The sequence below is a fragment of the Muscardinus avellanarius genome, assembly GCF_963383645.1.
Source record: "Muscardinus avellanarius genome assembly, chromosome: 4".
Taxonomy (NCBI): domain Eukaryota; kingdom Metazoa; phylum Chordata; class Mammalia; order Rodentia; family Gliridae; genus Muscardinus; species Muscardinus avellanarius.
This window is the reverse complement of record NC_137789.1, coordinates 102,602,672-102,619,369: the sequence shown is the minus strand read 5'-3', so window position 1 is coordinate 102,619,369 and position 16,698 is coordinate 102,602,672. Positions and strand designations below refer to the sequence as shown.

The window sequence follows — 16,698 nt, the reverse complement described above, 5'->3', positions numbered from 1 at the left end:
TTCTCAGAGCCGTGACCAATATCCAAGGGACAACGTAGCTGGCATGATTTAAGAGGTATTTAGACACTGCGCCATCCCATGAATCGAGGCTGCCGTGTCCTCGTGTCCATTGCTGAGCTCCCACTGCAGTGTTACCTGGGTGGAAACTGTGTTAAAGTGGGAGGGACACATGGCCTTAGTCCTGTTGTTATGATGGAGGTTTCGCAAAACCTGTACAAAACCACAGCTGTGTTTACTAGGTCGGCTTTCACAGGCCAGCTCAGAATTTCCAGGCTGTGTGACCGCACATGGTGTAATCCCTGGTGCAGGCCTGGGCAGGGCCTGGGTGGGGCTGGGAGCCAGGGGAAGGGCCCAGAGCCAAGCAGAACCCTGAGGGGAGGAGGAGGCAGGGGTGGCACCACCGGGTGGGGCCCGGGCCCACAGAGCACCACACCCATCGGATCCCAGACCCACCTGATTTCTAGTGCCTGCTAGAAGCCAGAGGTGTCCAGTCCCTGAGCCGAGACAAGCAGCATTCCTTCATCTTCCTGGGAAAGAAGACCAAGATGGCCTGGTGGAAAGCGTGGGTAAGTGGGGCAAGCTGGGGACCAGGTTAGAGGTTGATGTCGGAGGTAGGCCACTTGGGAGGCCCAAGAGAAAGTAGAGGCAGAACCTGAGCTGAGGTCTGCTCAGACCACACTTGGCCTCCGGCTGGAGGGTCAAGCCCTGGGAAGGAAGCAGGAATTGAGAAACTGCCTGGGCCCGGAGGCTCACACCCACACAGAGAAGGGATGGGTACACGAGAGACAGACAGAAAGCAAGCTTGAGATGCGATGGGAAGCTGAGGGCTGGGGGATCCAGAGGGAGGTTCCCTGCGAGGTCAGGCCACTCAGGGGAGGGGGTTTACAGGGAGCTTCCTTTGTGGATGTGTGCATGTGCTCCTGTGTGGGTGAGAATCCAGCAAATGCTTCTTTATGGAGGGACAGTATGTGAAAGGCAGGAAAGGGATGGGATTTGGCTTTGGAGGGAAGTAGCTCAGCACAGCCTGAGGGTCCTGGATGGGTTGGAGATGGACGTGCAGAAGTAGGCAGGGCGGATCCTAAAGGGCCTCACGTGGCGGGCTAAGGAGTTTGGGACTTAAATGTAAGAGCGATGGGGAGCCATTGAAGGGCTTTGAGCTGGGGTGTTCAGCTGTTGGGAGACCCATCAATGTTCTGACTCTGGGAATTGGAAAGCTGAGCCAGGGATCCATGACATTTGTCACGACTGGGGAAAGGGTAAAAAGGAGGACCTGGCCCTCAGGAGGGTGGCCAGGGGCTGAGACACAGAGGGCCACACACTGTCAGGAACTTTGTCCAAACTTGGGTCCAGAGCCTAATTTGTGTTTGGGAGTTGAAACCAGAAGCAGACAAGTGGGTGACATCTCGTGGCAGGCAGGGAGGCTGTGTGCTCTGAATGTCTCACAGCAGCACTTTCTACTGTACAGAAGGGGAAACTGAGGCTCTGAGCCATCAAGCACACTCAGGTCCCGCAGGAAGTGGGCTTGGGCCATTGAGAGCCCGGTTCCCTTAAGCCTGAGCCCCAGCCTCTCTGTGGAGGACCCAGCCTTCCCAGCTTCAGGAAGCTCCTTGTCACAATATTACAACACAGAGAGGGTCTCTCAGGTGCATGCAATCTGGGTCTCTGGATGGGAAGCCAGGGTGAAAGGGGGCTGTCCTCCTGGCCCCCCAGAGAAGCAGCCAAGACAGAGCAAAGGGCCAGGGCAGCCCCCGGTTACATCGTGGAGCCAGAACAGCCAGAACATGCCTTCAAGCGGGACACAGCAGGGAAGTCCCAGTCCTGGGCAGTGCCCAAAGCCAAGTATACCCCACAGGACAGGGGTGAGGGGCCATTGTGCTGGGACCTAGTCAGCCTGGCAGGTCTTCCAATGCACCCACAAGGCCCCTGCCATGTGCACACATGCCTCGAGGCTCCTCTCATTCAATACCTCACCAGATTCTCTCAACTCATCCTCTCCATGGATGAGGACACTGAGGCATGATTAGGTTAGGTATGTACCAACTCCATCACACTAGTAACTGTTAGGTCTACAATCTGACAGCCTGGCTCCAGAGCCCAGAGTCTACAGCCCCAGCCTGCCATGGTCCAGGCGAGACCTAGCAGCAAGGACACAGGGGGACCCCATCTGTAACCATCTGAGGGCCAGGAGGACCAACCTTCTTCAGGGAGGGGTTCTCTCTGTGCCCCTCTGGAAAAGATACCTCTGTCTGCAGGCCTGTTGGTTAGCCTCATACCTGGGCAAGGCAGAGGCAAGGCTGCTCCTCTGTCCCCCTCACAGGGCTATTATGAGTTTCATGTTGTCTGGTCCCCCTTTCAGTGAAAAGGCATCTGTCCACTAGCTACCTGGTCTAGCCCAGCAGAATCCAGAGACAGACTTGAAGGAACCTTCCAGAGCTGGCTCTGGTGTTGTTCAGCTCTGATCTCCAAAACATTGCCCCTGATTTTCTAAAACCTCAGCATGGGAAGGGATACTGTGGAAAAAGAGACAACCAGGGAGATGCTAATGAACACTGCCCCTGAGCCTGGCTGAGCCGGGTACTCCTCAGTGACCAGGTCACAGAGCCTGCTCAGCCATAGTCCCTGTGTGCTGACTTGGGGGCAGAAGATCAAACTAGCCATTGAGAGCTCAGACCTCACCCATGTTCCCAGGCCCCAGAAACACCCCAAGACCATTCCCTTCCATTCTCAGTGTCTGAGAATGGTTGAGTCATGAATAGGGTGTGGGGGTGGGCAGAGCTCAGCTCTGAGTCAGGCCACGGGTAAGGTCCATGCACCACTGCTTAAGAGATGCATGACTGAACCCAGCCCCCTCACCTGTAAAATGGGGTATTGACACTCACCCAGTGTGACTGTTGGGAAAACAGTGAGTTAGGCATGGTGTCTAAGCCCCCGGCACAGAAAGACTGCAGTCTTCAGCTGGTAACAGCAGCACATGAATCCACAGCTGGCCACACTTGGGATCACAGTGGCTCTCTGGCTCAAACTTCCACAAGGAATTATCTAATGGTTTCTGTTGTAAAACATCATGCTGAGAAATGAGAATGAAAGATCTCTCACCAGATATTTGAAATTCAAAAAGAGAATATAGGAAGATGCTTTACCTCTTATTCAAACGAAATAAGAAAAACTTACAGGCATACCATGGGTGAGCACACTCTGTATGTTTAGGATCTAACGCATGATTTGGATGAGTCAGTGGAGAGAGGGAAGGGAAGGAAAAGAGGACTGGTAACTGGAAGAGAAGATGATGGGTGGAGGGAGGAAGGAAGGAAAGAAGGAAGGAAGGATGGAAGGAAGGAAGGAAGAGAGGGAGGAAGCAAAGGAGGGAGAGGAGAAGAGCTGGATGACGGGGTAGAGAATGGAGAAATCGATGGATAGATGAGTGAATAAATTGGGGTGATGGAAGAAACAGGTAGACAGATGAGTGAAGACCAGACTCTCCTTTCCATGTGAAGAATCTCTGAGTGTTCCTCAGATTTACTGTCTATCTCCAATTCCCTTCCACGCTTTACCATTCCTTCCAACAAAACACATAATTAAGAATGGTCGCCCATCTCTTAAGCATCTGAGGAATTATGCAGGGTGCACATCAAAAGAGTCCTCAGCTGAGCCTCTTTAAAACGCAGGAGGTACATAAACAAATGTATCAAAGTAAATCACCAAAGAAGCGTGGGATGGAGGGAGGAGGAGGGAATGGGATGGGGGCTGGAGGAGGGCTAATTGGATGATGTGTGCTTGTATATCCTCTCAAGTCTTGTACTCCAATGTGATTGATATATGACTACAATGCACCAATTTAAAAAATAAATTAATTAATAAAAAAAGAGTCCTCAGGCAAGTCCAGGATTGGAGGCCTGCAGGTCAAAAGTACTTTGGTTATCTGGCCTGCTGTACAGTACTCAGATAGTCTTGCAGTTCTTTCTAAACCTAACTCTCTGTCCCCATGAGTCTGTGGACTTGCAAACACCTGAGCTGTCAGGATGCTCAGCTGGGTCTCTCTAAATCTCAGGTAAGTGACTACTCCTCAGGAGAGGTCAGGTTGAGCTCAAACCATTCCTTGAAGACACAAAACCATGCCCAGCTCTCCAGCCATATCTGCAAGCTCTCAAGGCAGCCACTCAGCTCCAAGAAGCCTTTGCATTTATTCCTCACCCTCCCTGCTGCCTGGATAAGGGGTTGGAGGGGCCTGCAGCGGTACTCAGATGGCACAGGTGAGGATAGGAGGATCTTGGTGGCCTCCTTGGTGGCAAGCTATGGCCCTGGATGTTCCAGTCTGTTGGCTAAGGGGCTAGAGCGCTCCGCCACTGGCTTGCACATCTCAGTGCCCAGAGAAGATGCCCACCTTGCCAGGGTGGGCTGCGAGGTGGCTAGGAGCCTATACCATCATTTCTGCCCCTTTCTGCCATCAAGCAGGCTTGGCTGTCTTGCAGGTTGAACAGGAGGGCGTCACAGTGAAGGGCAGCCCGCACTTCAACCCAGACCCCGATGCAGAGACGCTCTACAAAGCCATGAAGGGCATTGGTGAGTGGGTACTGTGGTGCCATCCCTGAAGAGTTGAGCCTCTCTGGGGGTCTTCCTCTGGAAAGCAGATGCCAGGGGATAGCCAGGGATGCAGTGTCCCCATGATACTCTAAGAGTAACTCTGCTATGCAGGGAATTACATAGACCCCGTCTTCCCCAGCAGTGGTCAGTGCCACTCCTAGACCAAAGGTGGAGGGAAGAGAGCAGATGTTCCTCCTGAGTAACGGGGGATAGAAGGCCATCTGCTGTGTCCTTGTGCAGGCAACTGCATCCCGTCAGTCTGAGCTTCTTCACTCACACAATGGCCCCAAGAACTCTGGACCCCTGAGACAGTGCTGGCACTGACCTGGGATGGTCATGAAGGAGGGAGCTCAGTAGGGCTGAACCAGGGCCCAGGGGATCATCCATACAGCTGCTCCCCACCCCATGTTGGCTGGCCACAGAGCCAGCTCCTTCCTATCTCCTGCACCTGCCCGGTGCAGCCCTTGGCAGGTCTGTGAATGGAGATGGGCTCACCTGGAGCACAAGCCCTAGTCTCATCTCAGAAGGGAGTCCTTCCTAGCCAAACCCCAGACTCACTCTCACACACCATCCTCTGCTTCCCATAAAGTATCTCCACCTCCCAAATGAGAACCAGAGGCTCCAGGCGGGGCCTGCTTGTCCAAGGCTGTGCCCTCCAGGCGTGGCTGGGTGGGTCTCACATTCAGTCCTCTGGACTATGGGTCATGGCTTTCCCCAGCCAAGACCAACATGAAGAGAGCAGGGCGAGAGCTCCAACTTGTCCAAGCCCCAAAGATCTGGAGGTGATGTTCAGAGCCATCTGGTCTTCAGATTCCATCCCTGTGAGGCTGGGCCTGGGCTACACCCCAACTCTGTGTGTGTGGGAGGTGGGGAGGAAGAAGCAGATTTTCTATGAGTCTTGCTTAACTTCCTAAGAATTATCTGGGGCTCTTGGAGCTACATGATGCTGTGTCCCCACTGCTCTGCCACCAAGCAGCTGCCCTCCCCCTTCCTTAATGCTCATGGGGTGCCCTGGAGGTAGTAGGTCTCTCACATTGTTTACCCTGCAGGGACCAACGAGCAGGCCATCATCGATGTGCTCACCAGAAGAAGCAACGTGCAGCGGCAGCAGATCGCCAAGTCCTTCAAGGCTCAGTTCGGCAAGGTGAGGGGGAAGCCAGGCCTGCAGCCTGGGAGGGACCCCATTCTCCAGAAGGGCCTTCTCTAGAGCCAGCCCATGGGGATAATGGATTCCCAGGACATTCTTCTGCTAAAACATTACTCTTCATTCATCTGAAGTTCAAGTTTAACCAGCCTTTCTGTGTGATCTGGCAAGCATATTTATAGCTCCCCACCCAAGGCTGGCGCCACCCATCTGCAGCCAGGCACCAAATCCTCTCCCACCTCCTCTGCACCGTGGTCATCACAGCTGCTCCCCAGCTCTGTCTTGGAGCTCTGTGCTTCCTGCCTCCCAGGTTTGCTCATCCAGCTCCCCAAGCCCACCACCTTCTTTCCCACTTGCGCACAATGCAGCCCCCCTATCCCATGGAAGGCACTCTCGAGCTCCTCACACTGCACCTCATCCCTTCTGCCACCTGTGTGCTTTGCCTGCCCACCACCCTGGCATGGAGATAGACATTTGGAGGTGCACGCTAACACGGGAATACATGCCACATAGCCATGTGGCCTGGAAGTTTCCATTGGTTCCAAGTATTAGTATGATTTAACCCAAGAAGACTGGGTATGAGGCCCAAATTTTCCCTTGGAGAAGCCAATACACATTTTTACAGTTCATTTTTCTCAGCACTCAGAGTAATGTGTCATTCTCTATTTTCAAAATGTGATGTTCATAGAGGTTGAAAAAGTTACCCAATGAAACTATAAGCAACAAAGTTAGAATTTAAATGTAGGTCTAACAAAGTCCCTGGTCTTCCTGTGGCTCTGTGCAAACCAGCTGGGTATGACCTAGTGGCTCCTTGTAGAGACATGTACCCTTAGAGACAGAAGAAAGAATCCCTCCCGCTCTCCCTCCCTCCAGTCCTTCCTCCCTTGACTTTGGGCAAAATGAAAGGCATCTCATGGTAAGCTAAGGGTGGAAACCCTTAGAACTTTCAGTTCTTTAAGCCAATGGGAATTGTTTCATCATGAGCTGAGGGTGTGCCCAGCACTGCCTTTAGTATTGAGTGAGTCATGCATCTCCCCATCCCCCGCTAAGCAGTGGCATTAGATAGAATTCCATTATCTCTGCTTAACAGGTAAGGATAGCAGTGCTTAGAGAGACTAAAGAACTGGCCCAAGAGACCCCAGCCAGCACATGCACAGCCCGCACAGGAATCCAGCCCTGGGCCCTGCTGCCCGCACCTCATGGCCTTGAGGACAGGTCATCCATTGCTTCTCCTTTTTCCTGCCTTAGGATCTCACTGAAACCTTGAAGTTAGAGCTCAGCGGCAAGTTTGAGAGACTCATCGTGGCCCTTATGTACCCGCCATACAGATATGAGGCCAAGGAACTGCACGATGCCATGAAGGTACCTCCCTGGGCCCCCATTGACAGTGGCCACCTGGTCCTGGACGAGCCCAGCATGGTTGCCTCGCACTGCTCAGGATGTCACCCAACGCCAGGACTGACTGGCCACTATGAAGCTCAGGCCAGCACTTCTCAGATTGAGGTCAAACCAGGTGTGCAGTAAAGTTAGAAAGCCGCCTCTGCAGTCCTGTGCCTGGCCCTGGGGTCCCTGTGCTTCTCACACTCCTGTTGCTTTCACAGACCACAGACGTCCTATCATTTCCATCACAGGATATTTGCTGCCTGGACAGCACCAAGGCATTTTACATCTCTGATCTTTAATTCCACCCTCAGAGTAAGGCAGCTTGTTATCCACATTACAGATCAGGAGGCTCAGGCTCCACACGTGGAGCCCCCTGTTTCAGACCACCAGTGCAGGAGGGAAAGTTGGGACAGAGCTTAGCTGAGTGTCCATCACTGAAGACGAATGTTAGGTTCCCCCAGTAACACCTCCAACAGAGGCCCCATCAGAGTGGCAGAGCAAGTGCTTTCTGAGGCTGAGGTACCTCCAGAAAGGAGGCCACGAGCAGAGCTCTCCAGCACACAAACGTTTCTGTCCCCAGGGCTTAGGAACCAAAGAGGGAGTCATCATTGAGATCCTGGCCTCTCGGACCAAACACCAGCTGCGGGAGATAATGAAGGAATATGAAGAGGGTAAGGGGCTGCAAAGATGGGGAGGGGCAAGTTAAGGGCTCGCTTGAGAATGGCACAAGTTTTCTGGCAGGGTACAAGGGCCAGGCAGTGTGCTGGCCATTGGAAAGGGCCTTGGGGGCTTTTTCACACCCACTGAGCACCCATGTGTGTCAGTGTTGCCCCTGACTGTGAAATTGAACAGGACTCAGACCCAAGCTCACAGGCTACTAGGGAGCGGGGCATGTGCCCAGCCTGCTGACGCAGTGCCATTACCAGGCTGGGTCAGCACCGGACAGGGTGGCTCTGTTCTGGCCGTACATGGGCTGACTCAGGAGACTGCAAAAGGTCATCTACCCCATCATCCTCACCTCTGTGGAATTCCGGCCAAATGTCCTACACAGTTGCAGGACAAAGAAGTCACAGATGCAAAGAAGGCAAGAGACTTCGTGTCTCTTGGGGAGACATGTACCCTTACATGTCTCCCCATGTTGGGAAGTCAGGGGGAGCTTGCCTGTAGGCTTTGGCTCTGTTGAATGTTGTGATGAAATGGAGCAATCTGCAGCCCCTGCCAGACTCTCTGGCCTGGTCGTGACCTGTGCGTGAGCTTAATGGAGCATCAGATCTCTTCTGGTTCTGAAGGATCAGCAGGTGACAGACCTCTGCCACTTGGACACCTAGGCCTTGTGATCTCACCCTGTGCCAAGGACTTGTCCTTCCTAGGAGACTTTTATGGGGTAAAGTGTAGGGCTGGAATAAAAAGGGCAGATGCTGAAGAGGCCCTGGGTCTCCACCCATCTCTACCGCTTCCTTTTCCTTACAGAATACGGGTCTAGCCTGGAGAAAGACATCCAAGCAGACACAAGCGGCTACCTGGAGCGGATCCTGGTGTGCCTCCTGCAGGTAGCGCAGCCCAGGCTGCTGGGACTCTGCGGCTTGGGGATCCCAACACTCATGCCTCAGGGAGTGGCCCTTGAACAGAGCCACTGGGGTGGGGTAGAGCCATGGGACAATCTAGAGGCCTGGCTGCATCTCAGTGTGGCAGAAGGGTCCTGACTACAGAGAACCTGCATCTCTCCCCACTTGGCCAGGTGAGGACACTTAGGAAATGGAGGAGTGCATATACCTGGTACTGAGCAGGTCCTTCATGCAGGTCCTATGCCAGGCTCTTTCCTAGCTTAGCTCACCGAATCCCATTCACTGTGAGGCTGCCCTGCTTCTCCCATTCTACAGATGAGAAAACCAAGGCTTGACCTCTCCACCCTTGATCCCCCCTGCCCCCTTAGCCTCAGCTGTGCTGCTTGCCAGCCTGCTTACAGAGCTGTGCTCTGTGTTCCTAGGGCAGCAGGGATGATCTGAGCGGCTTTGTGGACCCAGGACTGGCCCTCCAGGATGCTCAGGTGAGGCTGCACCCAGCCCCTCTCATATAGACCTGGGAGTTAAGAACCAAGCTCCTCTCCATGTCCCTTTTCCCATGGTGCTTGCTTTGACATAGGCTGGGACCCACCCTGCTCAGCAACCTGCAGGTCTCTGCCCTAAGTGTCTGAGGAGGAAATGAGGGGACTTGGGGAGACTCAGAAGAAAGGAAGGAGAGTGATTGAGTTTGGGATGGGGGTGCTCTGAAGCTCTGACCTGGCAGGACTAGCCCACACACCCGGGGCACTAGACCATGCATGTCCAGATCTCTATGTATCTGCCTGCTGGCGGAGAGCTTGGTGCTCAGCACTGCCCAAGGAGCTAATTTCCTAAAGTAGCTTCGGTCCCAGTGTGGAAGAAAGATTTTAAGCCAGAGCTGTTGGAGTAAAAGGAGGTTAGACAGTAAGCTCCTGGATACACAGGGCTGCTGGCCAGGCGCAGTGGGCAGGGGCTGATCCGCCCTGGCTCCAGGTTCTTACCTTCTCACTCTCCTTCACTGGTTGGCTCTGGATGTCCCAATGCTAGGATCTGTATGCAGCCGGCGAGAAGATTCGTGGGACAGATGAGATGAAATTCATCACCATCTTGTGCACACGCAGTGCCACTCACCTGATAAGAGGTAGGGAGCAAAGGAGGCACACGGGGCACGGGGGCTGCCCTCACTGTACCTCTCCTTCGTGGCAAATGACTGTTGTGCAGCTTTGTGCAGTCATGGACTTGGGGAGATCCAGAGAGCCTTGACTCTTTCCCTGGCAACCAACAGGAAGGCAAGGGGGCACATGACACACAGCCGCTTATTCCATGCATTCCCTAAGTGGAGCTCTCTCTCTCCATAGTGTTCAATGAGTATGAGAAAATCGCCAACAAGAGCATCGAAGACAGCATCAAAAGTGAGACCCATGGCTCACTGGAGGAGGCCATGCTCACTGTGGGTAAGAGCCAGGCTCGGTGCCCGGGCACATGCATCCACAGCCACAGGCCTCAGCTATGGGGCAGCACCGGAGGAAAAGAGGCCTCGGGAGGCACCAGCAAATGACTGGATCCCGATGCTCACCTTCAGGGACCTCCTCACACCCCAGACAGTCTCAGCCTGCACTCTGGGATGATTCCACCCCTAGAATCTCAGGGTGTCCTGTTGAGGACTGTTTTCTATGCTGCCTGCATGGTACGCAGTGGTGTGTGTGTGTGTGTGTGTGTGTGTGTGTGTGTGTGTGTGTATGACTGTGTATAATTGTAAATGTGTGAGTATGTGCATGAGCTGTGAAAATATGAGTGTGTGTATGCATGTGTGTGTTTGTGTGAGAATGTGTGTTTAAGAGACTGCACATGGGAATATGGGAATGTGTGCATGTGAGAATGAGTCATGCATGAGTGTGTGTATGTGTCTGAGAGACTCTGTGTGTGTGTGTGTGTGTGTGTGTGTGTGTGTGTGTATAAATATGTACTCGTGTACAGGGAAAATCTTGGTTTTGGTAGCCCAGGCCCTACTCTATTTGCAAATCGGAGAAACGATGGTGTGCGATTTGAGTCTCAACCAAGAGGTGTATGGTCCAGCACTGGGGAGCACAGTAGGAAGCCAGGTGCTCTTAGGATGAGTCATTCCAAGGCATACCTCAGGGTTCAAAGCTGAGACCATGATGAAAAGAGTCATTGCAGAGACCTGAGGACCAAGCCCAGGGACCTCCTGTACCAGCTCACACAATGGAGCTGATTCTCCTGGGCTGGGACTCTGAGCTTCCTCCCCCAAGCCTGAATCTGTTGCAGCCCAGCAGCTAGGGGGCTCCTCCATGTCCCTATATCCCTGGTGGACTTTAATATCTGTCCAGCTTGACTGTGATGACAAAGTCCAATTTTGTGGAGCATCAATGCACACTTTATGCTCCAATAACAGCCTCCAAAGCCAGTCCCTCGATCCTAATTAATAACACCTCCTGAGGACTATCTTCTGTCAGGGACCAGTGGAGGTGTGCAGGGCACCACTGTGCTGGCCACTTCCTGTCTATTCTCCCTAGAGCCTCACTTGATCTCATGTCACAGATGAGTCAGGGTGGTTGAGCAATGAAGTCACCCAAATACCATCGAAGCAGAGCTTAAACACACACCTACATCCCTCAAGGCCACACTCTTTCTGTGGCCCTGCCTTAAAATGCCAGCTCCCCATGCACATGCCAACTCTGCAGGAATAGCTATGACAGGTGTACCATGGGGCCTGTCCCCATCCCTGTTGCCTCAGTCCTCCTGGGCTGAGCCTCACTTGTCACATAGGAATTCAAAGTGCAGGGTCTCTGATGGCAGGGCACTCCAAGACCAGTGGCTCCAAGTAGCTGGATTCTTGGTGGTGCTGTGCCTGAGTGAGAGCCCCTGGGTCTAACTGCCCTCTGGTGGGCAAGCTGGCGTCAATAGATGATTCCCATGGACACCCAGTGCATTTTACACCTCACCCTTTTGTTTGCCTTCCTGAGTATTTGGAGCTGTGTCTAGTGCCCTAGGTTCTCTTCTCTGCTCCCCTCTGCCTGACACAAAACCTATCATTTTGGAACTAGGCATGGTATGGAGAGATATGTTGACATATATGAGAAGGAGGTAGGGAAAAGTGAATAGGGTGGGAACTGGGTAAGGGCTAATTGAGTAATGTGTGCATGTATGTCTACCATCTTGTACTCTATTAAGATGTATGAGTATAATGCACCAATAAAAATTTAGAAATACAATACAAAAAGAGAAATGTGCTGAGCCTTACACAATGCTAGCCTTTGAGCCCTGTGGCACAACATAAATAAATAAGGTATATTCAACACTGCCTACAAATTCCAGCACTAACAGAGTTCTTCCATCTTCCAGTGAAATGCACCCGGAACCTTCATAGCTACTTTGCAGAGAGACTCTACTATGCCATGAAGGTAACTCTTCTATCTATGCTTCCCTTGTGATCAGCCCTACACAGGAGCAGCTGTGCGGCGAGGGAGCTCGGAGCCTGTCTTTTTCTAACCTCTTGTACATCCCGAAGGTTTTCTTTCTCAGAAGACAAACTGAGTCTAGGGAAGGGAAGCCACATCTCCCACAGGAGAATCTGAGCAGTTATAGTCATGGGTATTCATTGCACTGAGATTTTACAACCCTGTGAGTCCTGTGATGTAATATCCATCCTACAGGGGGTGAGACCAAGGCTCACATTCAAGGTCACACCAGAGCTGAGTGGCAGAGTCCTGACTTGAACCCAAAATACACATGGCCTCCACGAGAGAAGATTTGCTACTAGAGGTCACAGACGAGGATTTCTGGGAATCAAGTCATTCTTGGAAAGGAGGACTTCACAGAGAGATTGTCACAAAGAGCAAATGTGTCTGGGGCATCAGCCTAGACTTGCCCATGTTTCCTAGCCACCAAACCAGATGCCCAAGCCATTCATCCCAGGATCAGTTTCCAATATTTAGAACCAAATTGGAAGATAGATGCTCAAATTAGTTCCCCAAGAATAAACTCAGAGCTCATCTTCTCTGATGTGTAGTTATGGACACCATCTGAAAAAGAGTCATAGCAGAAATCTCAAGCCCTCTAGCCTCACGTGCCCCCAGAAACAAGAGGGGGCTTGAGAGTACATGGGTCAGAAAGCTCCATCTGACATTTAACTGGTTAGTGAAGAAAGATAGTAAGAATATCCTGCTTGGGAGATGGCCACTTGACTTTGATGCTGCTGCTGCTCTAGGAAGAAGTATTCTGCCTGGAACAGTGAGTTTTGGAGTCTAGAAACTGATGTAGTGAAACAAGCACACAGTGTAATTTGGGGCATTCAGCATCTATTAAGGAAAGAGATGTGGACAGTGAATCAGAGGAAATTGAAGGAAAGGAAATCCTACAACTTAACCCCCAAACTGAAATCTAAACCCTAAAACTTAACCCAAAGCATCCCTCTTAGTGCTTTCCTGCTGAGGCGGAGACTCATTCCGGCATCTCCCTCCCTTGAAAAGCCCCAGAACCTGGTGCCCAGATTTGCCCATGACTATAGAGGTTTACAAGAAGGTGACAGTGATGGGTGATTGTTGCTGTCTTGTCCAGGGAGCAGGGACACGTGATGGGACCCTTATAAGGAACATCGTTTCCAGGAGTGAGATCGACTTAAGTCTCGTCAAGGATCAGTTCAAGGAGATGTATGGGAAGACCCTCAGCAGCATGATCATGGTAAGATTCTACTGCCAGATTGTGACAGACACCACCGGGAACCTGGATGCTGTGACCAATGTCATAGGCGTCCATCCCCTGCCAGTGGTCGTCACACACTTCCACTGATTACCTTGGAGTGTGTGCAGAGGACAAGAAGGAGGGAAGTGTAGCTTGACCGCAGGGGATATCTTTGGGGGGGAGGGAACACATGGAGACCAGAGCATGGAGAACCCTTTGTGCATGATCCAGAAACTTGGTTTCATATTTGAGTTATGGTTACTCCTTTGGAAATATACCAAATCTTTGCAGAAGAAACCATATCTGAGAAATCAATGAGAGTAATTCTTTGGTAGGAATTGGGACCCTGGCTCCATCTAGATTTAAGAGGTCCTGGCAGCATACTTGCAAGGAAATAAACTGGAAGGATACAGGTGGGATGCAGCCAGGTTCTACTCAGTGAATGTTCTAGAGCCTTCAAATACAGAGGGACTGTTGACCACCATAAGTTCAAGAGAAATAGCTCATGTGGTAGAAATTAATGTTAAATAATACTTCAGAATTTTATTAGTAGTAGACAAATCATGGCAGATATGGCCCTAAGTCTTCATTGGCTACTATGTCAGGTTGCTACTTCTCCTACAAAGGTAGGTTGCTAACTACTTTTTCCAAGAAATACATAGTTTCCAGTACAGTTGACCCTCTGCATCCTTGGGTTCCACATCCCCGAGATCTGCATCTGTGGGTTTAATCAACTGAGGATCAAAATATTCAGGAAAAATGCATTTTAACTGAAAATATAGACCTTTTTCTTCCCCTTATCACCTAAGTAATAAACTATAATAACTATTAACATATCATTTACACAGTATTAGGTAAAATAACCCAGAGATGATTGCAAGAGGAGACAGGAGTTGTGTGTAGGTTACATGTAAATACTATATCATTTTTACATACAGGACTTGACCATCTGTGTGTTTTGGTCTTTGTGGGGGGAGGTGTGGAAATCAATCCCCTGCAGACACTGAGAGATGCTTGCTATGCTTAGAGAGCAATTCTGCTTCATGATGTTTAGGACGGGGCAGCACCCCTGCATACTTGCAGGTAGGTAGGATGAGGGGAGGGGTAGAATTACTCCTTGTTTTTTGACCTCTCAACCAACATTTCCAGGAGACCAGAACAAAGCACAAACCAGCTTGGCCTGCTACCACATCTCCCACAGCAGTTCAGGCCAATTGTCACGCATTCTTTCAACCACACACAGTTACTTATGGCATCAGAACGATTTCTGTTCCTTCTCAGCATTCCGTTTATATAGAGCTACCGTACACTTCCAAAGAACAACAACCATAAAATGTTTAGTAAAATGATCACTTCAACCTAAGAATTAGACCCCATGGTACAGAGAGACCTAACAGGCTAATTATTTCAGAATTGAAATGAAGCTATTTAACCAGAAATTGATAATTTTGCCTAACATTGTCACTTAAAAAGAGTTCAGTGGGAGCTGTGAATAATTTAACCAAAAAATTTCTTTAGAGGAAAGGTCATTCTGTATAAATTCAACAAGAATATGGATAAATTTTCCTAAACCATCAAGCAATCATTAATTCCCTGAGACCTAAACTCCAGAGCAAAGCATAACTAGCCCCAGGCCCTCTACGTACCCACCACACAGCCCTGGATGAGACCACCTCCCTCTCTTGGTCACATTGTCCTCAGCCACAGAAAAAGGGAGTTGATGATCTATCCACTCCCCCAGGCTCTGTGTGCAGACCCTTGACTAGCAGTTCTGTTAAGACCTTCCCATGGCCAAGAAATGGGGCTCAGTCATTGAACCTGTGGGGTTAAGCTCATAGACGAAGGGACATTCTTGACCCCAGCGTGAGCTGGCTGCTGAGCAGCAGGCTCAAGTCTTCCTATGAGTCACCCCTCACCACATCTCAGGAGGATGCCCATCAACAGCCATGGTATTTTATAGGGGTAAGAACAAGTCTTACAGGTTAGGCAGCGGTCACTATATGACAGGGCCATGGTCCAGGCCAATGCAGATCTCCACCCCATGGCCTTGCCTCCAGGTCTAGCACTGGGCACCCTGCTGTTAAACTTAGTGTGATGAGCTTTTCAACACTGTAAACAAAACACCTGGGGAAAAAAACTTACAGGAGAAAAGGTTCTGAGGTTTCAGCCCATCCTCAGCTGGCTCCATTGCTTTGGATCCGTGATGAGGAAGAACATCATGTTACAACACAACTGTTCCCCACTTGGCAGCTGGGAGCAGAGAAAAAGGGCTAGGGACAACAAGTATCCTTCAAGGACACGCCCCCAGTGACCTACTTCCTCCAACTAGGTCCTGATTCCTATAGTTACCATGAGCTCCCAATTGCTAATCCATCAATGGTCTAACCCACTAACCAGGCCAGAGCCCTCATGGTCCAATACATTTGAAAGGCCACCTCTGGATATGGTAGTACTGGGGACCAAGCCCTTGACTCACAAGCTTTGGGGGACATTTCACATTCACACCTTAACCCTTGGCTCCATGAACTGCAGTATCAGGTGTTGAGTAAAAATGGATTGTGTTGAATAAGTAAATGGTTGGGTGCACCTGGGTCCTGTATGTGGCATGGGGAGGGGCCCTAGGGCCACTGATGGGGTGATGAAACTGCCCACACCTTCTTTGTTTAAGAGTGAGACTGTCTTTGTGAGTCATTTCCCACAACTCTCTCATGTGTGGTTGGTAAGAGGATAAAAAGGGGACACAAAGAAACAGTATGAAATGAAGAAAAGTGAAGAGGGAGAGTACAAGGTGGAGCCCGAGGCATAGGAACACTTGAAGGGATGGAACTCGCCCAAGGAGCACAGCTCTCAGGAATAATAACAGTAGCTGCTCTTGACGAGCTAGGCCAGCCTCTCACACACCCCTTGTGACCCCCTGTCCCTCTTGCCCTCAGGATGACACCAGTGGTGACTACAAGAACGCCCTGCTGAGCCTGGTGGGCAGCGACCCCTGAGAGTCCTGAAGAATGAGTGCAGAGGCCAAGAAGCCAGAGTCTGCCGTCCATGGTGGGGTGGGGTGGGGTGGGAAGCTCAGGCAGGCTGTAGACTTCTATCTCCCAGTTTCTAGTGCTTTCCACCAATGTTTCTAACTCAGATGGTGAGACCAGCCCCTGGAATCCTCTTTCCATCTTTTCCCCAGGTCATTTCCAGGCATGTGCACAGCACCAACCTCAGCACACTTCTGGCTGGACAAATGCACTGGAATGAGGGGCCTAGAAGGGGTCCAGGGTCATTTTTTCCTTTCTAGACAAGAGTTCCCCAAGTTTGACCAGATACAGGTCACATATGTATCTCAGCTCTGTACCCATC

At 51.1% G+C, this 16,698-nt stretch overlaps 1 protein-coding gene across 3 annotated transcripts; it reads left to right on the top strand.

Annotated features, from left to right (window-relative positions):
* Positions 1–545: 545 nt before the first annotated feature.
* Positions 546–16,343, top strand: LOC308262727 (annexin A8; the record flags this gene model as incomplete). Of its 3 annotated transcripts, XM_080695360.1 has the most annotated exons (12): positions 546–566; positions 4,470–4,560; positions 5,631–5,725; positions 6,974–7,087; positions 7,689–7,779; positions 8,579–8,658; positions 9,096–9,155; positions 9,697–9,790; positions 10,008–10,103; positions 12,013–12,071; positions 13,228–13,350; positions 16,284–16,343. In XM_080695360.1, 12 exons carry the CDS (start codon positions 546–548, stop codon positions 16,341–16,343), a joined length of 984 nt encoding a protein of 327 aa, XP_080551486.1. The 3 variants fall into 3 exon arrangements, with proteins under 3 accessions (XP_080551486.1, XP_080551488.1, XP_080551487.1); XM_080695362.1 differs by lacking the exons at positions 4,470–4,560; positions 5,631–5,725; XM_080695361.1 differs by lacking the exons at positions 7,689–7,779; positions 8,579–8,658.
* Positions 16,344–16,698: the final 355 nt, after the last annotated feature.